The 26039-nt window shown below is 37.2% G+C and overlaps 1 protein-coding gene across 50 annotated transcripts in view; it reads left to right on the top strand.

The window, feature by feature from the left end:
* Window positions 1–26039, top strand: part of EPB41 (erythrocyte membrane protein band 4.1) — a 175743-nt gene that overhangs the window by 74590 nt on the left and 75114 nt on the right. For 34 of the 50 annotated variants that reach the window (XM_070510548.1, XM_070510534.1, XM_070510565.1 and 31 more), the window contains exons 2-6: window positions 1950–2427; window positions 5889–6101; window positions 8703–8807; window positions 20241–20283; window positions 25006–25081. In XM_070510548.1, the coding sequence (XP_070366649.1) occupies window positions 1957–2427; window positions 5889–6101; window positions 8703–8807; window positions 20241–20283; window positions 25006–25081 (908 nt within the window). In that variant the 5' untranslated portion in view covers window positions 1950–1956. The remainder of the gene's footprint in view (window positions 1–1949; window positions 2428–5888; window positions 6102–8702; window positions 8808–20240; window positions 20284–25005; window positions 25082–26039) is intronic. The other 16 variants (XM_070510564.1, XM_070510554.1, XM_070510577.1 and 13 more) reach the window with 1 other exon arrangement.

Raw genomic sequence — 26039 nt, 5'->3', positions numbered from 1 at the left:
GGCCCTGAGCTAACATCTGTGCCCATCTTCCTCTATTTTGTGTGTGGGATGCCACCACAGCATGGCTTGATGAGTGGTGTAGGTCCATGCCTGGGATCAGAAGCAATGAACCAGCCCACCAAAGTGGTGTGTGCCGAACTTAACCTCTATGCAATCAGGCTGGCCCCCAACAAGCTTTTATTAGTACCTATAATATGCCAGGTACTATTCTGTCCTCATGAAACTTACATTTTAGCTGGCGGGAGGGAAGAGGAGAGAAGGACAATAAACCAGTACATAAGTAAGTTAACAGGGTGATTGTAGATAATAATGAGGGCAGTAGTGCTGTCAGGCCGTCTAGAGGAGTGAGGGCCACTACTTTAGATACAGTGTGTGGGGACACCTCTCTAAGGAGGTGACATCTGAGCTGAGACAGTAATGATAGCCTTCTAATATCCAGTAGACGAACATCATAGGTAGAGAGAACAGCAAGTGTGAAGGGCCTGAGGAGGGAATGAACTAAATAGAGTTCCTTAATTCCAATTGTTAATATCCAAATAAAATTACTTTATCTAAATAATATGGAGCAGATGCGAAGACAATGTAAATCTGCATTTTTTTTTTTTTTGAGGAAGATTAGCCCTGAGCTAACATTTGCTGCCAATCCTCCTCTTTTTGCTGAGGAAGATTGGCCCTGAGCTAACATCCATGCCCATCTTCCTCTACTTTCTATGTGGGATGCCTACCACAGCATGGCTTGCCAAGCGATGCCATGTCTGCACCCGGGATTCAAACCAGTGAACCCCAGGCCGCCAAAGTGGAATGTGCGAACTTAACTGCTGTGCCACTGGGCTGGCCCAAATGCTGCATTTTGAGTGGAGTACTTTTAGGTGTAGCAGTGATTCACCGTTACACCGTGGCTCCCCTACAGGAGCCGCCCCGGTATAGCAGTGAATCAAAGTGTGAGATCAATAGGCAACTTCATGGCCGAGTGTCTCAAAAGTCCTCTTGTATGTTGGTTATTCTTTAGTAAACTAGATGTGACAATGCTCTTTGTCTGTTCTTGTGAGACTTGACTAATAACACTGGGATTTTGAGATCAAGAGGCTAGAAACCAGTAAGTTTGAAATATGTGAGGTATACAGCCTATCTTCTCAACCATAATTGAATTAATGTCTGCTTTCTAAAATTTTCTTCTCTATTTTATTTTTCTCTATGATTTGTCTATTTTTCTTTATTGTAATAGTTTCACTGCCTACTCTTAAAAATACTGAACATTCAAAATTGTATTTGTCAGAAGGAAAAACGTCTTAAAGAACTTAAACTGCAATGCCTCTGCAAGAGGTTGTAATTTAGTATTGTAACATGAAAACCTAAGGAATTCTTCAGCGATTATTTTAATCGTATACTGCTGTTGTCAAATCTGATAAATGATCAGAATTCTGCCTTTACTGTTCTTGATAGAGAAGTCTATGCATTCTAAGAAATATGAAGAAGAAGAAAGAGTTGAGGAACTTTTAATCTCATCAGCTCTTGGGATGTAGAGAATTTTGCAAAGAATAATTCCTGCAAACCTTGCACCTTCAGACTGATATCCTCAAAGAACAGTATACAAATAAGATCCTTTTTTAGGAAGGATAAAACTGTATTTGCTATATGCAGTTCTGAACATTGAATTTTAAATATGATGCATTTCACCAAGATGCCTTCAGGGGGGTACTATTTTAAGCTAATTTCTCTATGTGTATATCTTTAGCAAGTCAAGGCATTAATAATTTATTCAGGATGTATAGGTAAGATATTTTTGTACTTTAATGGACAGTCTCCTTTTTAATGGACTGGAGTACTGTCTGTTGGAGATTAAAAACCTAAATGTATTAATTTTGGCACACTTGACCTGATTTAGGGTTTTGCCTACAGTAATGTGTTTTGCTTCTAAGAGCCTCCCTTTTCCATCTTCTTTTTAATAGCAACGTCATGACAACAGAAAAGAGTTTAGTGGCTGAAGCTGAAAATTCACAGCACCAAGAACAGAACGAAGAGGGAGAGGGGGCCACAAACTCAGGCCAACAAGAAACTCGGCTGGAAGAGACTTCTCAAGCGGCCGCTGAGGGAGATAATCAGTGTGAGCAGAAGCTGAAAACATCTAATGGAGACACTCCGACACATGAAGACTTGACCAAGAACAAGGAGCGGACATCAGAAAACAGGGGCCTGTCACGGCTGTTCTCCTCACTTCTCAAAAGGCCTAAATCTCAGGTCTCTGAGGAAGAAGGCAAAGAAGTAGAGTCTGGTACAGAGAAAGGTGAAGGAGGTCAGAGAGAGAGAGAATTTGGAACCAGTATTGATGAAGAGATCATTTTGAAGGCCCCAATTGCAGCTCCTGAACCTGAACTCAAAACCGACCCGTCCTTGGATCTTCATTCATTAAGCAGTGCAGAAACACAGGTAAGGATGTGCTAACGTGGGGGAGGTGGGTGCAATGAAGGTGGGATATACGCGGTATTTTCCGCTTAAGAACATTTGGTTTTCTTTCTTACTAGCCAGTTGACTTAGGCATTGACAGTAATAAGTATCGTGAAGCTTTGGAGTTTCTGCTCTAAAGAAATTAATACAGTCAATGGAAACTTGGTTTTTAAAAAGATACTTATATTGTATAAATCAAAGAAAACAAAATGAAAGAAAAGAATTTCTTAAATGAGTCTATTCAGTCTAGATATCATTTTGCTGTAATAATAGAACAAGTCCAAGATTTTTAATAAAAGGGGAAAAAGAATTGAGGAATTGAGGTGGTTTAGAGTTCATTTTGGTGGAATTGTTAGGAATGGGATAGTTATCAGCAAACATGTTCTTTTATGGGAATCTGCATAAAAGCCATGTGATAGATTCAAGCCATCCAGAGGTATGTGATAAGTTTGAGCCATGCCTGCCTTATTTTTGTTGTTTTCTCTAACTAGATCATATTTGCCAACTAGACCACAGGGTGTAAGATATAGATGCGGAAGTCTAGCTCTTTATACCACCTTTGTAATATATAGTAGTTTGGGGCCTTAATTGTGTCACAGTGTAGGTAAAGTTAACATGAGTTATGAATTTGTTCATGTATCCAAAAAACATGGGAAATATTAGTACTGTAACTCAAACTGTTTTCTAGGAATCTGGTTTGTTTTCAGCCTTAATATCTACAAATTGAGAGTTATCTTCAAAGTCTTTTCATTTCTGAATCTGCATTGTTAAAAGTATAAGTCCCATCTCAGATTTGGGCTATACAGTTTTATTAGAATTTTCTAAAATTACATGTATTTCTAGAAATATTACTTGTATATTAAAAGTGCTAAAGTAAAATTTAGGGTGAAGTCATAATTATGCACTTGCTATTAGTGAATCAAGGTTGTAAACAAGATTAACTATATAATGTAATAGTTAAAAATGTAGGTTATGAGGGCTAGCCCCAGTGGCCTAGTTGTTAAGTTCAGCACACTCTGTTTTGGCAGCCCAGGTTTGGTTCCTGGGCATGGACCTACACCACTCATCTGTCAGTGGCTCTGCTGTCATGGCAGCCCACATACAAAAAAAAAAGAGAGAAAGATTGGCAACAGATATTAGCTCAGGGCGAATCTTCTCAGCAAAAAGAGGAAGATTGGCAATAGATGTTAGCTCAGGGCAAATCTTCCTTGGCAAAAAAAAAAAAAAGCAGGCTATGGAATCAGACCAGGTGGTTCAAATCATAGAGAAGTGACTCTTTTTGCTTTATCAGTTTCTTCCTCTGTACAATGAGGATAATAATATCTACCTTATTTGGCTATTATGAGGATTAAAAGATGAACATGTAAAGCTCGTAAGACATTGCCTGGAATATAATAAGCACTCAATAAATATTAGTTATTATTACTCAGTTAATAAACCTGAACAGTAAAAGCAAAGAATCTCTACATATCTTAATATCATTAATTTTATTTTAGGAATACCAAGAGAGTTAAAGTATATTGTCTTTTAGGAACTTTGGTACTTTCAAGGTTTTTAACTGCTTTTTTCCTCCTCTGCTTTATGTAGGAAAAATCCATTTCTTGTATTAGTTAACGTTTGAATCAGAGCTTGTCTATTTTGTCTAAAGAACATATTATTTGTAGTGAAGTTAAAGCAGATGACACACAAAGTTAATTTTAGATTGAACTAAAGTCTCATTCACTGATACTTCATTAATTCCGAATTGAGATAAATTGTATGCAGGTGTTTGTCTACATATGACGAAAAAGAAACAAATTAGTACTGTTAAATTTCAAGGGGATGTTGTTTAAAGGAGCAAAGTATTTTAGGCCTTTTGCAATCTATTATTTACAGTCAAAACCTCGTGGCACAAAACATTGTGGATAAAGGTTTATTTGGTTAACCATATTTCTGTATTTGTAGTAGAATTTCATTTTCTATCCAGGATTTTTTAAAGCGAGTTTGCGTTATAGGTCTACACCTTCAGTTGTCATCTAGGGTACCTTGGAATTTTTGGAAGCCATATGTCAGTTTTTAATGTTTCTTTATTCATTCAGCAAATATTTATTGACAACCTACCATGTGTGCCAGGCCCTAAGCTGGATAAACAGTAGTTAATGAAAACTACAATATGGCAAAGAGGTTTAAGATCGTAGGTTGTGGAGCCGGACCGGTGTGTGACTTATTAACTGTATGACCCTGGGCAAGTTACTTCAACTTCTCTGGCCTCCGTTTCTCATCTGTCAAGTGGGGATAGTAATAGTACCTTCCCCATAGGGTTATTATGAGGATAAAATGAATTCATATAAGTAATGCTCATAGAACAGTAACTGGAATGGCTATTGGAATAGCTGTATATATGTTTGCTATTATTATGATTATTATTATTATAAAACATGATCTCTGCTCTTGTGGACTTTATAGTCTAATGGAGGAGACAAAAAAGTAGTAAATAAAAAATAACTTATTATTGTAATAAATGTTACGGAGGCAATAAACAGGGTACTGACGTGAAGAATAGTAGAGTGGGGATAGGGTAGATAGGGTAGCCAGTGAAGGCCTCGACGAAGAGATTGCAGTGAAGAGGATCGTAAAGGGCAGGGAGGAGCCGTTTAGACCACCTCTGGTTTCTGTTGCAGGAACCAAATACATCTTTAAATCCCTTTTCCTAGACGTCAACCATGTATTCTTTTGAAATACAGGAATTGGTGAGGTTTAATTAAGAATTGTTCATCAGTTTTATTGTGTTGGAAGTAAGAAAGTATGTGCCAAAATGTTGTCCCACTTATCTGTATTACTTTGGGATAATTTAGTGATTATCCTAGGAGACCCAGATTTCCGTCCATCTCTTGTTTCTTTGAGTTTTTGCATTTAGCATGATTGCTACCTGGTGGAAAGGAGTTAACTGGTAGTTACAGTTGTTAGCTTACTACGTAAGTTGCTTTAGGCTCTAAAATTGGTCCCAAGAACCCCTCTTAGTCATTCATAAAATTTAGAATATGTGACAAATCACATCTCGCTTTGAAATTCATAAAACTTCCTTGCTAAAATTGAGGCACCTGGGGCAGAGATGTGAAAGTTTTGATGGACTTTAATGTATAATGGATAGTCAGGAAGAAAATATAATGCTGAGAGCAATAGACTGGGGTCCCCTTAGTTTACCTGTAACCTTCATTTATTGATTTGAAAGATAAGATTCTATCTGAGAAGCTTTGAGAATAGTGGTCTGTAGATCATTTGGGAGATCATAATATCTTTTACAGAAAAATAATTATTTAATCTTAATGTCACTTATATTTGTTGTAACAATTTTTCTTCTTCAGTTAGTGCTTTTATTGGTAGCATTCTCATAGGTAAAAGTGTATACAGCATGTTTTGTGAAATGTCTTTATTACTGACTTGGTGATATCATGGATATGTAGCCTGCTCAGGAAGAACGCAGAGAAGACCCAGACTTTGAAACTAAGGAAGAAGAAGGTCTTGAAGAGTGCTCTAAAATAGAAGTGAAAGAAGAAAGTCCTGAATCTAAAGCAGAAAGAGAATTAAAAGCTTCCCAGAAATCAATCAGAAGACACAGAAACATGCATTGCAAGGTTTCTTTGTTGGATGACACAGTTTATGAATGTGTTGTGGAGGTGAGTGCATTTTAATTTCCAGGAGTCAGAACTCTTACAAATTGTTTCGTGTAGGGTTGGGCAAGTGGTGCCATGGCCTGAGATAAGACCCAGTATAATGACTATTTCTGTGGACTGAGATGTTAATAATGATTTTCTGGAGGTGGAAGTGTGGAAGGATTATAAGTTAGTCTAATTTTCTTTTCTGTGTGTTTCTGTATCTGCCAAATCTTGTGAATTGAGCATGTGTTACTTTTATAATCAAAAACAGTTTTGTTAAAAGAAAAAAAAGGGTGGGAGCTGGCCCTGTGGCGTAGTGGTTAAGTTTGGTGAGCTCCGCTTCAGCGGCCCAGGTTTGCAATTCGGATCCCAGGTGCAGACCTACACCACTCATCAGCCATGCTGTGGTGGTGACCTACGTACAAAATAGAGGAAGACTGGCACAGATGTTAGCTCAGCGACAATCTTCCTCAGCAAAAAAAAAAGGGGGGGGGTGTATTTATAGAGTGACCTTCCATGACTAAATTTCCTAGGATAGCCTCAATTTCTGTTATTAGGTCCATCTATCTCCATAACTGTATTTGTCAAAAAAATTACTTTCTATTCATTTCTGCTCTCCCAGATCTAAACTTTTAGTTTACTTAATGTATTTCTATAGCCCCATGAGATAGTATATAAAAAATTTAAATCAAGTAATGCCATTTCTTAAAATTCTCTATTATTTTCTGAAAGAATAAGTAATGTATCAGGATTGAATAAAAATGTCAGTTATTCAGTTACTTTTTTGCTCCTTCAAGACAAGTTAAAATCCTTAAAAAACTATTAACTACCTTTTTGAACTGGAGCAATAATTGTCAATTGTGATATGCTTGATATATGATCCATTGTGATTATTATTAACAATAGCTTTTGTTGATAAAACATAATTCACATATACTTGTATCTTAGGTGTGTAACAAATTATTTCTGAATTGAATTATTTATGTGCAAATACAAATCTATTAAAGCACAAATAAATAGTATAAAATATGTGTTATATTAATTAATAGGTATTCTTTCTCCAAGTTTTATAAAGGAAGTCAAGAAAAATGTACTGTTGTACTTTGAAGATAGCTACTACACCTGATAACAGAGGAGACGTAGGGTCTGCTCTTCCTACTTATTACCATTATCTAGTTTAGAGATGGGGAAAGCTATTCTACACTCATTCTTTCCATTCAGACCAAGATCCAGATATAGGTCCCTTATATCTGAACCATTTGAGGGTAAATGTGTTTCAGAATTCAGAATTTAGATGAGCAATAAGTAATATTCTGCATATTTCATAACATACCCAGTAGGGTATGTGGCAGTGCCCACATGATCAAGTATGTTATTTTTATGGTAAAATATATGAAGATTCATTCTAAGATGGATACCTAAAGATCACAAATAGCCTCATAACAGTTCAGGTCAGAATTTGCCTTCAGATGAGCTTTAGTGACCAAAAAACACCAACCTTTTACTTTTTAGAAGTTCTGGATTTTGGAATTATGAATGAGGGAGTAAGGACTTGACTTGTACATGAAGAATTCCCAAATTATCTCTGTCTTTTAGAGTGAAAACATAGGAGGGAAGAAAATGAAGAAGATGATGTAATGTAGATGGGTTAAGTCTGAAAAAGAATTAACATCTATGTGAATTACTAATTGTCATAAAAAATAACTCAGCTCATTGAGAGAAGGACCTGTAGTATATCTGTGCCAAAAAATGACTTCTAATTTTTTTGAAGTTTTAAAAAATATATTTCTTAGAAGGCATTAGCATGTTTGATTTTTTTCAACAATTCCATAGATAGGTAGGACAGGTGTAAATATTCTTATCATTGTACAGATGAGAAAGCTAATGTTCAGAAATATTAATTGAATCAACTCAGGTTGTTTAGCTAATAAATGGAAGAACCAGGACTTTTTGACTCTAAATCTCAGCCTCTAAGTTAGACATTTCTCCCTTATAAATAAGACTACAAGCACCCAAAGGTGACAGTGGTTTGACTTTTTCGGTGAAGACACATTAAGAAAATGATTTGTAGCACAACTGAAAGAACCACTACAACAGGTAATATCCCGTTGGGTGCCTCGAAGTTTAGACCGTATGCATTTTTCTGACAGAGAGTGCAGGGAGTTGAGACAAGGCTCATTCTCATGGGACATTTGGTCTGAGGATGATGGAGTCTAATGATTTGCATAGCCACTATTAACTGTCAGTGTCGACAGTTGATTCTGTTAATTCAGGTGGCCACAGTGACTGACAGCAGCCCATAGCAAGTTTCAGGAAATATTGCACCAAAAATAAAGAATGTGATGTTTAGGATGGAGGGTGGGGGATGGTAGATCGAGGGAAAGAAGAATTGTGCTTTGAATTGGAGCTCTATTTCCAAGCCATTATAAGTGTCTTTTGCATATTTAAGCTGACAAATTAAGAAATAGGAATTTTATAACTCACATTGTTTTCCTTACACTGTATAGCCATCTGAAAGCCTTAGTAACCAAGGATAAAAGACAAAATTGGAAAGTGACACTTTATTTGGTGATGAATCAGGAATAAGAGGAAACCTCAACTAAAGTATGTATGTCTTTGCAGAAACATGCTAAGGGACAAGACTTGCATAAACGAGTATGTGAGCACCTCAATCTTTTGGAAGAAGACTACTTTGGTCTTGCCATTTGGGATAATACAACCTCTAAGGTGAGGGGACTGCTTGTAATGTAAGAAGGTGACAAAAAATTTGAGTCCTTTTATTGCTGTTAAGAATGTACTTATGCCTGCCTTTCCAAGACACGATGTACTTAGAGTTATTCCTGTCTATTCTTGTTTCTCAGATCTTCCCTCTAGAATGAATATTTTAAAGAAAAATGTGTTCTTTCATTGTTGAGAGAAAGTAGCTACTGTGTATTTTTAAATGACAGGGAAAGTACAGAGCTATGATATTCTGAATAGCAAGAAGATAGCAATAAATTCATATATTATACAATTAGTATTGTATCTAATATGTAGAGGGTTCATAATAAATATTTGTTGAATGGATGGTCTATCAATATTACAATTATAGGATAATTATGATATATACTTATGTTATCATTTGAGAGTAATATTATAAAAGAGAATAAAGTCCCAATATTATTGAAGCAGTCATACAATGAATCTGAATTTTTCTTCCAGCCTAAAAGGAAACCAGTAGTTAACTTTTAAAGGAAGTAAAAGAAAGTGTAAGAACTTAGAGGAGGAAAGAAAGGTTAAAAGTCAGGTATTTACTTCAAAAAACTTGAATTATTTCCTGGTCCAATTAACTGAAAATTACACATATTTAACTTAAAATCTAACGATGAAAACTTGAGTCCAGTTTAACAGGTATTTGCAGGTGGTATACTAGATGACATGAACACAGCTATGAATAAGACAGACATGGTCCCTGCCCTCTAGAGGACTAGAGTTTGTCATGATGAGGGTCATGCAGAAGGAAATATGAGATGTCGTGGGAGGATATGGCGAGGGAAGTCTTCTCTGAGGAGGTGATGCTTAAGCTAAAACCTGAAAGATAAAATGGACAAGTGACGCAGAGAGAGAAGGGCTTGTTGAAAGGCCTAGAGTTGAGAGTGGCCTGTGGTGAACTAAGAGCCATCTAGCCTGACTGAACATAGGGCGCGAGGAACGGAGTAATAGATGAATTTGGAGAGCCATGCGAGGGGCCGGGTCATAGGGAGAGAGTCTTGTGTACAATGTATTCAAGCCATTTTAGTTGGTTTAAGAAAAGTTGAAGGGCAGCAGCCTTTAACAACTGCAAATCCTATAGATTGGGTTATTTGAGTTAGATAATACGAACTAGAAGACAGGGAATTACCCTTTGCCTAAACAAAATCTATTTGTAGAATATCCTAGAATATTTGTAGTTTGTAACAGTTTGTTCCTTCTGTGAATGACTATTGACTCAAACAGAAGAACTATGTTTGCCAGCGCTAGGTTAATGTTGTTCTTTAAGACTTAACTTCTGATTTGTCTCCTTAAAGGCTCAAACCAGCCTGTACTGAAGCCTCTAATTTTCGTTGTAAGAGAAGATTGAAAGTAATTAAAAAAACAAAACAATACCCCCAAAACTATCATGGAAAGCTTTCTGCGGCTGTGAGCTAGAAAATTCTCCCATGAATCAAGGAAAATACTCTGAAAAGTATTTTATGTTATACAAGCTCAGTGAGATAAAATTGAATATTTTTATATTGTGGGGGAAAAAACTTCAAGGTTGATTTGAGAATATTTGAGAGTACTTGAATTTGGCATGTACAGAAAGTCTACTGAGTACCTACTTGTTTAATATAACAGGAAATAATTTTCCTATGAACCAAGCATGTAAGCACTTCTAGAAGCTGGTTCATCTAAACTCATGCAGCAGAGGAAATTCTTCCCACTTGCAGTTGAGTTTCCAGGGCCCACACTGGTTCAAAAACTTCCAGTTGCATTGAAAACTTTTAACCATTGTTGGTGTCATCCATACTCTGTCCTGTCAACAAGTTTTATTTCCTTTGTAGTAGTTTTTACTATCTTATTTATTTTTTAACGAGCAAATATTGCATTGCTTTATTTATATTTATTTATTTGTTTATCTGTAAAGCGATGTTAAAAGTGCCTAATATATAAGCTGAATAGACAAGTACATACCTGGCTGTGCAAAAAAAGGGCATTATTGTCCCTCTTGGCTAAAATATTTCTGGAAAAGAAAAGTTGATGTCTCTGAATTATAATCTAGTTTCAACTTCCCTGATAGTTTATAAGCATCCCTTCTGGGGAAGTCAGTGGGCAAGTGAGTCCTGGGAAACATAGGGCTTAGCGTAGTCAGGGCATCTGGCAGGTCTGTAGCATGGGCCAGGTTCTTACAGGATATCCAATAGGAACATGATGGGGGGCAATGGGCTGTTCTAAATTTTCTGCTTCTAAGTTTATTGTGGCCAACTCCAGCTCTCAAAAATAGGTTAAAGCAGAGTATTTCTTCGAGTTAAATTGAGTGTCTTTGGCTGATCCACGAAGTAGGGCGTAGAAGAGAAAGCAGGAACTTCATTAGCACGTAGCCCAAGCAAATCTTGTGTAAAAATGAACCTGGGGAGGACTTCCTTAGCATTGTCAGGTTAAAGGGCCAATACAGTAGTAAGAGCCACCTTGATGATGACAGTCCTTCCTCAATATGCTGTCTGTTGAGTCATACTGCTCCATCTGGATGGGTTGCTCTTTCTGTCTAGCTGTGCCAGCTATTTCCCATCATCATCATCCTCGGGATTTGCTTTGCCTCTCTCCTGTGGTGTTTCTTCTGTTCCATTTATGCTAGCTTTCCTTGTGTTTTTGATAGATGCTCCTTCTGAGAAACGGTACATGAGATGTAATCTTTTTGAGACATTACATGTCTGAAAAATGTCTTTATTCTACTCTCACGTTTAGTTGTTAGTTTGGTTGGGTATCGAATTTGAAACTTGAAATCATTTGCCTTCATAATTTTGAAGGCATTGCTCCATTGTCTTCTATCTTCCAGTGAGAAGGCCAAAGCCGTTCTGGTTCTTGATTCTTTGTGTGACCTTCCCTCTCTTCTGCCCTTTGTAGAATTAAGCGGGTAGAACCTTCCTTCCTTCCTCCCTCCCTGCCTCCCTGTCTCTCTTTAGGGTTCTGAGATTCGCAGTGATGTATCTTTGTGTGATGTGTCTTTGTATGGGGTGGTTATCATTCATTGTTTGGGGCCCATGTCTATATTCTTTACTGGACTCTGATTTCCCAAAAAATGTCCTTGTCTAGCACGTTGACTGCCTTGAGTGTGGTAGGCATTCAATAAATGTTGAAAGAGTGAGACATACTGTTATACTTGAGGGAACAGCTTTGCCACTTATTAGTTGTGAGTTAAGTAAGTTACTTATGCTTTTCTTTTCTCTTTGGTAAAATGAGAATGATAATGAGATCATCTATATAAAAGCCTGTAAAATGGTACCTGGCTTGTAGGAAGCACTCAGTAAAAATTAGGTATTTTCATTGTTATTATGATAGTATTTTTTAAAAATGAAATTACTGACTAACCAAAGCCTTTACTTAAAAAAATTAGATTTGTATGTCATAATCTAGAGGTGCATTGTGGAGCATCCTTCAGTTTGGATAATTTACCTGATCTTTTCTCAGGTAGGATATAGTAGAGAACAGAATACCTTTAACTTAAAATTGATGTATCTAGCCAGATTATCCGGCTTCATTTTAGTTACCCTTTCTTATATATCTACTGTCAGTAAGCCAGATGTCCAGATACTCTCTCTAGAAGTATACAGATATGCATGAAATGATTAAATCTGTAAAGACTTTAATCTTTGTTAGTCATTTATCTAAGTTTTCTGTTATTCCAAGAACACAAAATGCACTACAGCTGTAGAGGCTCTTGGGGCTCATCCCCTTCGTTTTAGGGATGAGAAAACTGAAGCGTGTAAAGGCAGAGTGGCTTCCTCTGAGCTACACAGTGAGTTCACTCCAGAAATTCTCTGCCTGCTGCCCCTCCCTAAGTGATTTTCTTCTTCAGCTTTTTATTCCTCTTTCCTTGATTTTTACATTTCATCTTTGTTTCTCAGATTTTGTTTCCTACCTACAGAATTAGTCCCTCATGTTGTGAGGAAAAATTTCAACCACAGTACCAGGAGAGAGAAATATTTTCTTCTTTCCATTTCCAGTCTCCGGTGTCTTCTTTTGTATGTGTAAAGATCTGTCCTTTGTATGTGTAACTTCTCTTCTTAAGAGCTTCTGGATCTCTCTTTTACTTGTAGACAATTGGGTGCCTCTAGTAGGGAGGAAAGTTAATTGAATTGACGCTTTCCTGACATGAAATGGCTTTCTTTCTTTCTTTCTCTACTGACTGCATGATAATAGGCCTGTTGCCAGACTGAGTCTGGCAAGAGAAGAGGAAAAGCAGTCAGAGGCAAACTTCTATAGCCCTGTGAGAGATTTGTTACCGGTATGAATCAGAGTTCTATGAGTTAAATAGTTGCTTCTTACATTTTATTTCTGCTTAGAATTAGTTATTTATGAATGGATCAAGGACTTTTTCCTTGGAGGAAAGTCACCCACATTAATTCCAACTCCACCCCCACCCCCAGATTCTCTTTCTAAGCAAAAAACTTGAGCTCTTCTAGTAAATAGTGGAAATTTTAGATTAGGGGTTCATTTAATTCAATAGTATACAATCTTTCTCCTTTCTTCCATTTCCTGTGAGGATGAATTATCTTACCCTAGGAGTCAGATAATCCACTCTGGAAAGATAGTCATTCATAGTCAGGAGGGTCTTTCTTTCATCTTGCAAAGGCAAATAGCAAACACCAATGGAGTAACTATTTAATCAAGAATATGAGGAATTTAGTTTATAGTCGTCTGAAAGGATGGATTGTTTTTCATTGATTCATGACTGGTTTTGAAGGCAAGTGCCAGTAATGTTATATCTTTACTGTCTGGTAAACTAGAAAGACTAAAATGAATTTTGTAAACATAGTTACACAGTAGAGAGGCTGCACTTGGGATCCTGTCTTTTACTAGGAAGATTTGGGTTGACATCTCTAGTGAATTTAAATGTGGCTTTTCTAGCGCTTCAGGAGTGAGACGTAGAATTACATGTGCTCGAGAGTTTCTATGAACGTATCTTGGAGCAGTGATTTGCAGTCAACGTACTAACGTGTTACCGCACAAAAGTGGGGTTCATTTTCATTGATTCATGACTGGCTTTGAAGGCAAGTGCCAGTAATGTTATATCTTTACTGTCTGGTAAACTAGAAAGACTAATACCCCTAATCTAAAATTTCCACTATTTACTAGAAGAGCTCAAGTTTTTTGCTTAGAAAGAGAATCTGGGGGTGGGGGTGGAGTTGGAATTAATGTGGGTGACTTTCCTCCAAGGAAAAAGTCCTTGATCCATTCATAAATAACTAATTCTAAGCAGAAATAAAATGTAAGAAGCAACTATTTAACTCATAGAACTCTGATTCATACCGGTAACAAATCTCTCACAGGTGGGGTTCTCCTACGCGATGCACATGAACAAGCCAATTAATGATGGCATCAGCTTTTGGAAGCAGAAATCAGCTTTATTCTGTGAGATTGATCTGCAGAGAGACAGCAGGCATGTGCCTTTAGATCTGTCTCCCCAATTCAGGATTTGGGGTGAAATTTAAGAGGTTAGGGAGAACAGGCTGGCACACAGAAATGCTGGCGGGACAGGTTTTGATTGGTTTTGATTGCTTCAAGCCTTTATGGTAAGGTTCTAAACATTTATGGTAGGGTGGGGAAGGAGTTTTAACACCAGATCTTCCTGGGTGACAGAGCCCTTGCTTCTGATAAGTCTGACTTTTAAGGTCCAGTCAGGTCCAGGTCCTTTGGTTCTGTGGGGAGGAGAATCTTTGGTTCCGTGGTCATTTCAGGTCAGGATTTCTTCTGCGCATCCTTTTTTTTTTTTTTTTTTTAAGATTTTATTTTTTTTCCTTTTTCTCCCCAAAGCCCCCCAGTACATAGTTGTATGTTCTTCGTTGTGAGTCCTTCTAGTTGTGGCATGTGGGACGCTGCCTCAGCGTAGTTTGATGAGCAGTGCCATGTCCGCACCCAGGATTCGAACCAACGAAACACTGGGCCGCCTGCAGTGGAGTGCGTGAACTTAACCACTTGGCCACAGGGCCAGCCCCTCTGTGCATCCTTTTGCTTCATAACTACAAATTTTCTGAAAGAGTGTTTCTCAGTCACTCTGTTGAGAAGAGATGGGTCTGTCTGAACCGGCCCTAAGTGGGCCTGTGGTTACAACAGCAGCATAAACAACGGTTATTCCTCAAGTTAAAGAAGACAGACCTGTGGAGCTTATAGATAAATCTTTTACCTCAAAAGACAAGGATTTATATAAATCACTTATGTGTATGTAGTGGGTTTTAGGACCTCCAGATAAAGCACACTACTGGGTCTCATAAAGCATCATTTACATAAGCCCACCTCTCCAAGATCAGGAGATTTAGCTGATTGCCAGCTCAAGCAATGTTCTTTTTTAGAACTTTATGACCTAAGGTTATAACTGCTGCAAAAGATATGAAAAGTTCCTATTCGGTTTACCTCCTTAAAAGCTTAGTTGAAACTTTATCATCTCTCTTCTGGTTTATTTCAGTAGCGTTCTTCACTCGTTCATTCATCAAACATTTATTGAATAGATAGCATCTGTCTTATGTTGGGCAGAGCTATAAAAGACATAGTCTTTCCTTGGGGAGCTCCTGGGCTGAATATGGGACAGCAGTAGATGGGCATCCACCTAGAAAGGGTTTTCTGCAGAAAATAACTTAAGATCTGAATTATAAGAGATAGGAATTTTCCAGATGAAGAAATGGGGATAGAGTATTCCAAGTGAAAGGAATAACATGTGAGCTGGTGTTTTAAAATAGAGCACATGCGATTCCTGTAATTCTTCAGTTGAACAAACAGAGATCTATGTCAGGATATTGCCGCTCTTCATCTGTATATTATTTTAAAGCTTTTTTAAGCTTGAGAAGGAATGCAATTATTTTTAAAGCACAAAATTTAAATTCTGTTTAAAATGTTTATTTATTTAACTCACAAGATATGATTGGTAAAATGGACTCTTGAAAGGGAATCCTTGCAACTGAAAGTATTCGACTAGAAACTAGAAGGTAATCCAGAAATGCTATTTTAGGGGGCATCTTAAGATCCCTACTAAAATAGAGTTTTATAACTTTTATCCTCTCAATATTTTGTTATTTTAAAGGTTAATTTCTGCCTCTTTCCCCTAGCTGTAACCCTCTCTTTCTCTTCTCCTTCACAACCAATGCTCTTTGAGAAATTAGTTTACACATAAATATCTGTTTCTTCACTGCCTATTACTATAACATAAAACAGGAAGATGTGTCAAATCATACATGTATATCTCAAAGAATTTTTAGAAAGTGAACACACTCCCAAGATCAAAAAATTAACATTACCAGGACTCCAGAATCCCCCTTGTGCCCCCTCCCAGTTACTACCCCCAACCCCTAACAATTGTCAGTCCTATCCCGCCCCCATCAAAGGTAACACTTGTCTTCCTGACGTCTATCACCATCAGTTAGTTTTGCCTGTTTTTAAACTTTACATAGATTAAATCGCACATATGTTCTCTTAGGTCTGACTTCTTTTGTTTGATAGTGTATTTTTGAGATTCATCCATGTTCTTGGAAGTAGCCGCAGTTCATCGTTCCCGTTGCTGTGTAATAGTTCGTTGTTTGACGATGCCACACTTTATTTATGCATTCTGCTGTTGATGGGTGTTTGGTTTGCTTACAGCTTGGGGCTTTTATGAATACTGCTGCTAGGAACATTCTTGTACATGTCTTTTAGTTCTTATTTGTCATATTCGTTTCTGTTGGGTGTATTCCTGGAAGTGGAATCGCTGGGTTGTTCAGCTTTAGTAGATACTATCAAACAGTTTTCCAAAGTGGTGTTAGCAGTTTACACTCCCACCAGCAGTGAATGAGAGTTCCAGCTGTGCCACATCTTCACCTGCACTTGGTATAACTCATTGCACTCTGATTTCTGCCCTTATCAATCCGCTGAAACTGCCCTTGCCAAGATCCTCATGTTTTTCATCCTCATGTTATGTGCCTATTTTGCAGCGTTCGTGGGCTTGACTTTGCATCCTTGAAACTTTCTGTTCCTTTGGATTCCTTGAACCTAGTCTCCTGTTTTCCTCCTACCGCTTGGGTCACTTTGTCTCAGTTTACTTCTCAGCTCTTTGTCCAGTCTCCATCCCTTAAATGTCAGTGTTCTCCAAGGGTCTATCTTTAGTTTCTTACTTTTCATTCTGCTGTTTGCTCCCTGGGTGATTTCTTTCTAATTTCATAGTTTCATCTACTACCTGTATGTGGAAAGTGCCCAAATTTGTATCTCTGGTTCGAATCTCTCTTCTGACTGCGAGGCCTGCTTGTTTAACTATCTATCGAAATATTTTACTTGGATCTCCAAAGATACTTTAAGCATATATAAATATACCATAATTTATTTATTCTACTGTTGATGAACATTTGGTTGTTTCCAGTTTTTTGCTATTTTTTTCTTCTTCATGAAAATGTATTCCTTTTCAGTGTATTTGCTATTTCAGTGAATAGTACCACATCCACCCTGCCCAAGCCAGCAACTTGGGAATTATCCCTTACCATAACACCTTACCAATTCTCATCAGCAGCAGCCCGCCCCCCATACCCTATCTAGTCAGTCATTTTAGCTCCTAAATATCTGTCTTCTCTGTCCCATAGACTTTATCCCATCAGGCCCTTTTGATTATCAATATCAGTACAATTTATTGAGTACTGGCTATGTGCTTTTTATACATCAAATAATTTAATCCACAATAACTCTGTGAGGGAGGGTATTTTTATCCCAATTTTATATATGAGAAAATTGAGATTCACAAAAATTGTCTTATATAAGGTTACACAGCTAGTAAATGGTGGAGAGGTTGAGACAGGACTGGAACTCAAGACTCTGACTTTGAAGCCTGTACCCATAACCATTATTCTCTTCTGGATGCAATTACCGTTCTCAACAGCAATCTTTTATTTGGTTTCCCTGTCTACAGTCGTGCTTCCTCTAATTCACGCCACTCCTTTATTTTAAATCCTTCAGTGACTCCCCCTTGCCTAGAACTTGTTAAGGTCCAAGTTTCTAACCATGGAATACCATGTCCTGCCTGATCTGGCCCTTACCATTCGTTTCCATTTTATATCTCTCCTCCTTATCTCTGTGCGCCAGCTGTACCCAACTACATGCAGTGACTCAGATGTGTCATGTTCTCTCTTATTCTTTATGCCTTTCTAATTACTTCGTCTTCTTTTTTGCCTGGCTAACTCTTGTTTGTCCTTCAAGAATCAGTTTAAATCTCCCAAATGTTCTTTTGTGAAACTATTGCCTAACTGCTTCTTATCTCCAATCCATTTTGGTATACCTCCTCTGTGCTTTTAGAGCTCTCTATGATCCATCGTGGCATTTCACACTTTTTTTTGGCAAGGAAGATTGTCGCTAAGCTAACATCTGTGCCAGTCTTCCTCTGTTTTGTATCTGGGATGCCATCACAGCATGGCTTGATGAGTAGTGTATGGGTCCACACCTAGGATTCAAATCCGCAAACCCCGGGCTGCCGAAGTAGGCACAAGAACTTAACCACTATGTCACAGGGCCAGCCCCTTCTCACATTTCTGTCATGGTAATCACCACATCTAGAACAAACAAATTCATTTTTCACTGTTCACCTCTTCTATTAGACTGACAGCTCCTTGAGGACAGGCAGTATTTTTAAATCTTTTTTTTGTGACTACAGTGCCTAGCACATGGACGCATTCCTCAAATATTTGTTGGCCAAATAAAATGCTGTGAATTGAGTAATTTAAATTGAGCATAAAAGTACCTATTCTTATATACATTGATTTTTACTATCTTGTAACGTTGTTTTTGTTTTTTATTTTGATTTGGAGATCTAGATGTTGAAGCAATAATTTGTTCTGTAATGTAGCTTATACCTTGGAGTCCCATGTGATTGACATAAATCTGTTTGCCCTCTTTCTGTCAAATTGGTAGGAATTCTAGCTCCAGAGTCACAGAATGGCTTATGGAATGCCTGTAGGAAACTTGGCAGCTTCAGTTTACCTTGGGAGATTTCTCTTAAAAAAATAATGGGAAATAGAGAGTTGCCTCATTGTGGTGGGGAGATGCTCGTTCAAAAGAGGTGGAAAGGAGTCTTTGTTAAGAGTTCTGGATTGCATAGTGTAAACTATGGTTCTCAGAGCTTCCAGAAAACTTATCAATTGGTGCTTTTAAAGCCTTTCTTTGTCTCTGGACCTGCAATAATTTGAAGTTCTTTAGTCTTAATGAGAGATGAAGATTACTACTTTTCTGACAGGCCTTAAACAAATGTGTGCTTCGTTTTTATACTAAGGACAGTTTTATATTAAGCAGTATTTTCTAACATATATTTCTTAATCTTCTGTGTTAATTGGAGGGGCAGGGGAGATAAAAAGGAAATTAGTCCCCACTCCTGTGCTTATTGTCTGCTGTGGTGACTATCTTTATATAACAGTTAAAGTAGTGTATAATCAAATAGAAGACTGTGGTGTTCTAGCCCATTCCTTAGGTACGGCAAATGGACGGTCACCTTGTGCTTTTTGCCCTTGTTGGTAGAGGGTCAGGAGGGGGCACCTTATGCCTCTTTCCTAAATACCACTAAAATTCATTTTTAAACCTTTTGGAGGAAGGAATGGGGAGGGGTTAGGTAGGTGGAGGCATAAGAGGGGCTTCTGGGGTGATGGTCATGTTATACTTGTATGTTCATTTTGATATTTTATTGATCTATACACTTATGTTTTATGTACTTTTCTATATATCTCTTATATCAATAAAAATGTTTTAAATAATTCAATTTAGAAGTTTATTCCTTTAAACATTTCTCAAGACCCCTGAAAGACGTTAATGGTGAGGCTCTTTTCAAGTTCCGTTATTTTCATGGTCCACCACAGGTTGAGGAGCCCTGCCCTATGGTGTGCCGACTTTAAGTGGGGTTGGAGAACAGTGAGGGGGGAAATCAGTGTGGGCAAGAGGAGTCAGGGAAAACAGTCATTCACTCATAGAAAACTTGAATGAGACCAGAGTTCAGAGCTGGAGGGAAAATAAGATGAGTGATATCGGTTAATCCTGGTTGTAGATCTCTACTAGTCTTTACGGAATAATAATAGCAAGTGCTTTTTTAGCATTTCTTGTTTGCTAAGAGCTTTACATTTATTAACACAGTTAATCTTCACAATAACTCTGTGAGATAGACACTACTACTACTATCTTATTTTAATTTCCTCTAATAGATGAGGAAACTGAGGTATAGAGATGCCTAAAGTCACTCAGTAGGAAGAAGAGGAGCTGGGATTCAAGCCCAGCTCTCTGGCTCCCTATTTCTGTGCTCAGAATTACTATGCTGTGTGAAATTATTGCAAAGAAGATTGGAAATGTAGGTTGACCTGGAGGCCCTACTTTAAGATGGTCAGTAATCCTACTTTTGGGACTCTGTTGTTTATGTGTTTTAGAGCTCTGTGTGAATGCCTTTTCTTCTTTTTACAGACATGGCTGGATCCTGCCAAAGAAATAAAAAAGCAGGTTCGTGGTAAGTGACTATAACTCTTTTTATAGTTCTTCCTTTCTTTTAGTAGGTCAGAGGATTTTCAACCATTTTCTGGCTCTGAGTCACTTTAGAATCCTGGCTATGGCAGATGGCATTGAAACTGAGATAAAGCCTTCCCCTGGAAGAAGGAGATTCCATAACAGAAAGATACAGCAGAGGTGGATGCTCTTGAGATGTAGGTCAGATCTTGATGACTTTTTTTTACAACCAGGCAAAGTTGGGGATGATAGGAATGGTTGAGAGAAACAGAAGGTAGAAAAGAACAAAGATGAGAAGAGGAAAAGGATATGGGAGTCGGTTCTCAAAAGGGTAGTGATTGAAACTGTAGTAGCCTGCAGTTAGGAGGCTGCTGCCTCATTCTGTTCCTTCTAAATTGTTCTGGACTCTTGCGTTCTAAGCTTCTCCATGTTTTCCTCTCTATAGTTCTTTTTGTCCCTTTTCAACAGTCCTCTTCCAAATCGAAGTGTAAGAGACTATGGAAGAGTAGAAAAGAATAGAAGAATGAGGATTCTTTGCCAGTGGCGCTTCTCACATTGTGGCTTTCTCCCAGCTCCCAGCCCTCTAGGACATACTACTGCTGTACACTCTGCTCAGACTGATGTCCTGGGATGAATGCTTCTAGGTCGAAAAAAGTGTAGATTAGTATTTTGTAGCCCCAGGCCCAATGGGCTAGCTAAAGGATAGAGACTTCTGAGGAAGATTAGCCCTGAGCTAACATCTGCTGCCAATCCTCCTCTTTTTGCTGAGGAAGACTGGCCCTGAGCTAACATCCGTGCCCATCTTCCTCTACTTTATATGTGACACTCCTTCCACAGCAGGGCTTGCCACGTGGTGCCATGTCCACACCTGGGATCTGAACCCGCGAACCCCAGGCCACCAGAGTGGAACGTGTGCACTTAACCACTGCGCTACCTGGCCGGCCCCTACACCCATTTTTGACTAGATGTCCTTTTAGTTTACTTTGTTTTTGAGGAAACTTCTAGGAACTGTAAGAGATGTTATTCATCATGATTAGTAAGTTTTAACTCTTTATCACTTAAAAACAAATTTTGTTTTTCATTTCTTCCTTAAAAGAAAACATTTTTGTTATGTTGAAACGTTTTCCTTTAGACCTATTTATAATTTATATTTCTTAAGATAGAGAAACAAAATATGCCAGTGGACTGGCAACTCTCCACATTCGCTCCCTGCCTATAAGATCTTGTTTTAAAATGCAAGTCAGCAATATTTGAGACGTGACAAGAAAAACAGAACTCCTAGCCCCTTTCAATGAAGATACTTTTAATATTCAATATTACTCAGGAACAAATGATTATGCAGGAAGACTCTTTAAGAAGAAAAGTTAAAACAGAGTTTATGGGACTGGCCCTGTGGCCGAGTGGTTAAATTCACACGCTCCGCTTTGGTGGCCCAGGGTTTCGCTGGTTTGGATCCTGGGTGCGGACATGGCACTGCTCGTCAGGCCATGCTGAGGCAGCGTCCCACGTGCCACAACTAGAAGGACCCACAACTAAAATATACAACTATGTACTGGGGGGATTTGGGGAGAAAAAGCAGAAAAAAAAGAGAAGAAGATTGGCAACAGTTAGCTCAGGTGCCAATCTTTGGGGAAAAAAAAACAAACCCCAGAGTTTATGATAAGTGGAGAAGAGTATCTAGTAGATTACCTTCCTGGCTATTAAAAAAAATCTCTTGCTAACGAAAAGAACCTAAGTGTCATTTAAAAAAAATTTACAAGGCTAGCCCCAGTGGCCTCACGGTTATGTTTGGTACACTCTGCTTCAGCAGCCCAGGTTTGGTTCCCCGGTGCAGACCTATACCACTTGTCTGTCAGTGGCCATGCTGTGGTGGTAGCTCACATACCAAAAGAAGAAGATTGGCAGATGTTAGCTCAGGGCAAATCTTCCTCAGCATAAAAAGAACAAAAAATTTTACAAAATATTAAAAACTCTTCCTTCAGCATAGTAAAGAAAAACTATGTCCCTAACACAAACTTTAATAGGGAATCAAAATATAAACATTTCATGAAGCCAAAGAGAAGATTGACATTTATTTATTGCAAAGGTTGAGTTTTTAAAAAATGTTTTTCATCACACAAGTAATATATACGCATTGTGAAAAATTTAAACATTATGAAAATATATCATAGAGAAAGCAAAAGGCCACTAAATCCTGTCCTTCAGATTTAATCACTGTTAAATTGGTATAGTCTACAAGATTTTTTCTAGGTATATATAGAATTTGCTTTTCAGAAATACGGTCATGCTATACATTGTTTTGTACTGTGTATTAGGCTGTAGGTAGTCTTTGAATTAATTTTTAAGTAGATGATATAAATATGTGGTATAAAATTAAAAGATACAGATAAATATGGTACTAGGTAAATCTCCCTTCTACCTCTGTCATTTAACTAATTTTTTGTCTTCTTTCCAGAGATGTTCTGAGTATATACGTACACATATATTTTAATATAAATATGTATTTAATAAGTATAAGTAATATGGATATATTTATATGTATTTAATATAAATATGCAACCAATCTTTTTATTTAACATAATTCGGAGTATTATTCATATCAACATATATAAATTTGTTGCATTCATTAAAACTTTTTTAATGATTCTATAGTTGTAACATAATATGTATAACCAGTCCTATTGATGGACATTTTGGGTTAATCTCTATAGTCCAAGGTGATACTTTGCATTTAGTTGTCAGATCTCTTTCGTTTTCTTTGATCTGGAACAGTTCCTGAGTTTTTGAAGTATTTTATAACAGTGACAATTTGAAGAGTCTAGACCAGTGATTTTGTAAGTGGGCACTTTGAGTTTGTCTGATGTTTCCTCGTGGTACATGAGTCTTCGGGTTATACACTTTTGGCAGGAATGTCATTGAAGTGTTGCTGAGTTCGAAGGCAGAAATTTTAATATTAAAAATTTTTAGAGCTTTTCCAGCCACCGTTTTTTTCTCTCACTAAATATTCTCTATAGAGTATTACAGTTATATATATTGTATTCTAAAAATGGTCATTGACTAGAGCTTGACTTTAATATTTTTTGCATTCCAAGTGATTAACTTTCAATCACTCTCTATTGCGTTTAACCCTGAGCTTGCTTGCAGGGAAACTGCTATCTTCTTTAGCAGTATCCCAGACTTGTATGTCTTGCATGGAAAGTTTGGGTTCCTCTTCTTAAAAGTGCTATTAACAAAAGTAAAAGAGTTAATATTTGGGTCATTTCTGTTTAGATATAATTATTTCTAATACAGTTAAACTTCCTTATTTTGCATTAAATGGAGAGAAAAATCCAATTGGAATACAGGGTTTTTTTTAATGTTTTCATTTGATTAGGTCTAATAACTTGAGGTCATTGGGGGATCTGGATTAATGGATAGATGATTTTAATATACTAGTACCTATTGTCTTTTGTGCGTCTCTTTTTTAAAAACATATTTTTTTGGAGTTAAGGTAGGTCTCCCTCTTGTCCGTTTCCTCCTGGCCTCTCAGTTTCCTTCCCCAGGAGTTCCCCTTCCTGGTTTCCCAAATACTATAACTAGTTTATTGTGTCCTTATAGGGATGGTCTGTGCATGTACGTATAATCATATGTGTAATATGTACTTTTTCTACCCCCCAGCTTTCTATATGTATACTTTTGGCCTTGATTTTTTTCACCTAACACTGTATCTTGGAGATATAGCTTCTCTTAATAAATAAATATATTTAGGTTGTTTCCAGACATTTGCTATTACAAACAAGATCTTATACATATATCATTTCAACCACATTTAAGCATATGTTTAGATACATATATTTATAAAATGAATAAATAGTAATACTTACTTCCTAGGGGTTTCTGTGAGGATTAAATGAGTTACTGTAATGTAAGAGGGCCAGCCTGATGCCTGGCATGCAATAGATACTGAACAAAATGTCAACTTTTAGCATCATAACTCATCATGCTTGTTTCTGCCTGAGATCAGGCCCTACTCTTTGAGAAGACAATAGTCATGTTAGAAAAACCCTAAAGGTAGCACCTAGCTGGAAAAATTGAAATGCATATTCCATTTAACTTTTACTCATAATCTCTTATTTTCATTGTAGATAAAAAATATGACACTCTTGTGTGAGTCTTAGGATTGAACTCTTGTATTTTTCATACGTAAAATATTTTTATTAGAGCTATAGTTTCTAGGAGCAACATATCTTACCTCTTCCTTCTTATTTCTAAAATAATCTCCTAATCTCACCCATGTTAACAGGAAGAATGCTTGTGTTTATCTGAGATAATATTGAGAGATATCACAAATAAATAATGCCCAAACCAAAAAAGAGCATCCATGGATCACTTGAATGACCTCTGAGGACCCTGAGTAGTATATAGATCACATTTTGAAAACCATGCTGCAAACATGTTGACCTGTAGGATGATTTCCTTAATGTGTTTTGCCTGCATAGTTTTAGTCCTTTGTAAACAAAACTATTGTATTAAGTTGGGTGAAAAAATGAAATCCTCTAACTCTTAAATGGTGTCTAAATAACTTTCTTCTTTTTCTTTTTTAAATAAAAGTGATATTTTATCCACAAAGCATGAAAATATTAAAAGACCTCAGGGGAAAAAAAGAATATTTTGAATATTTTTAGGTGCTTCTAGCAGTCAGAAACTTAGGCATAAGCATAAATTTCTTTTGTGTTTATTTTTACAGGTGTCCCTTGGAATTTCACATTTAATGTAAAGTTTTACCCACCTGACCCAGCACAGTTAACAGAAGATATAACAAGGTAAATAATTTATTAATAGTTAAATAGATAGTAAGTTATTCTCATTATCATAAGCTCTGGGAATTCCCTATGCAGAACTGAAGAAAAATGATGAGCTGTTAACCTAAGATAGGAAGTTTCTGGTCACTTCAAGGCAAGCCTCAAATATCTGTGGCTTGCCTGGAGGAAATTGGCAGGGGCATTAGCCTTGCCTAACATGGATATTATGCCAGGCCATGGACAGGGAACCTATAAATTACACCACTCTCCAAAGGGCAAGACACAAATAGAGTGGCAAAATAGCTCTGCTCTTTGTGGGTTGCTTTTTTTTCCCAATACTCTTCTCCCACCGTGATCTATTTTATAAGGATCGAAAAAGCCAAGTCTCAATGTTATTATTAGCTCTTTCGATCTCCCTTTTAAGGTGCATGACTAGGTACATGATTCTCATGAACTGAATCTTAGTAATTTTTGAGCCCATTAATTTATGAAATAAATTTTATGCTCTTTAAAAACAGCTTACTAATTTCTTTGAAGAAACTAGCCTTTACTGGATTCTATATAAATATTAACAAAAAAAGGAACTGGAAAAGCAGTGTATTGTAAAGAGGTCTACTGTACGTGTTTATGTCCATAGTGTCTTACATGCAGCATTTTACATAGTAGGCGTGCAGCAAATGTTTGTTGAATTGAACTGTTGGTTGTTGAGAAAGTGCTTTCTAATTCTGATTTTGCTGTCAACTATCTGATTTCAGACAAATATACAATCTCTGGGTCTCAGTTTTCATGTCTCTCAAATAAGGGAATAGCCTAAGTAAACTCTTAAAAAGTGATTAAGTACTGTGGAATGTCAGTACTATTTTTTCAAATTATTCTTTGTCTAGTTATCCTTAGTGCATTCTTGAAGTTGAGGTGCCCTATCTCTGCTTGAAAAAATTGTTTTGGTTATTTCTTTTTCACAGGTAATATTGGTCTCTTA

The sequence above is a fragment of the Equus asinus genome, chromosome 5 (genome assembly GCF_041296235.1).
Source record: "Equus asinus isolate D_3611 breed Donkey chromosome 5, EquAss-T2T_v2, whole genome shotgun sequence".
NCBI classification, from domain to species: domain Eukaryota; kingdom Metazoa; phylum Chordata; class Mammalia; order Perissodactyla; family Equidae; genus Equus; species Equus asinus.
This window is presented reverse-complemented; position numbering and strand designations above follow the sequence as displayed.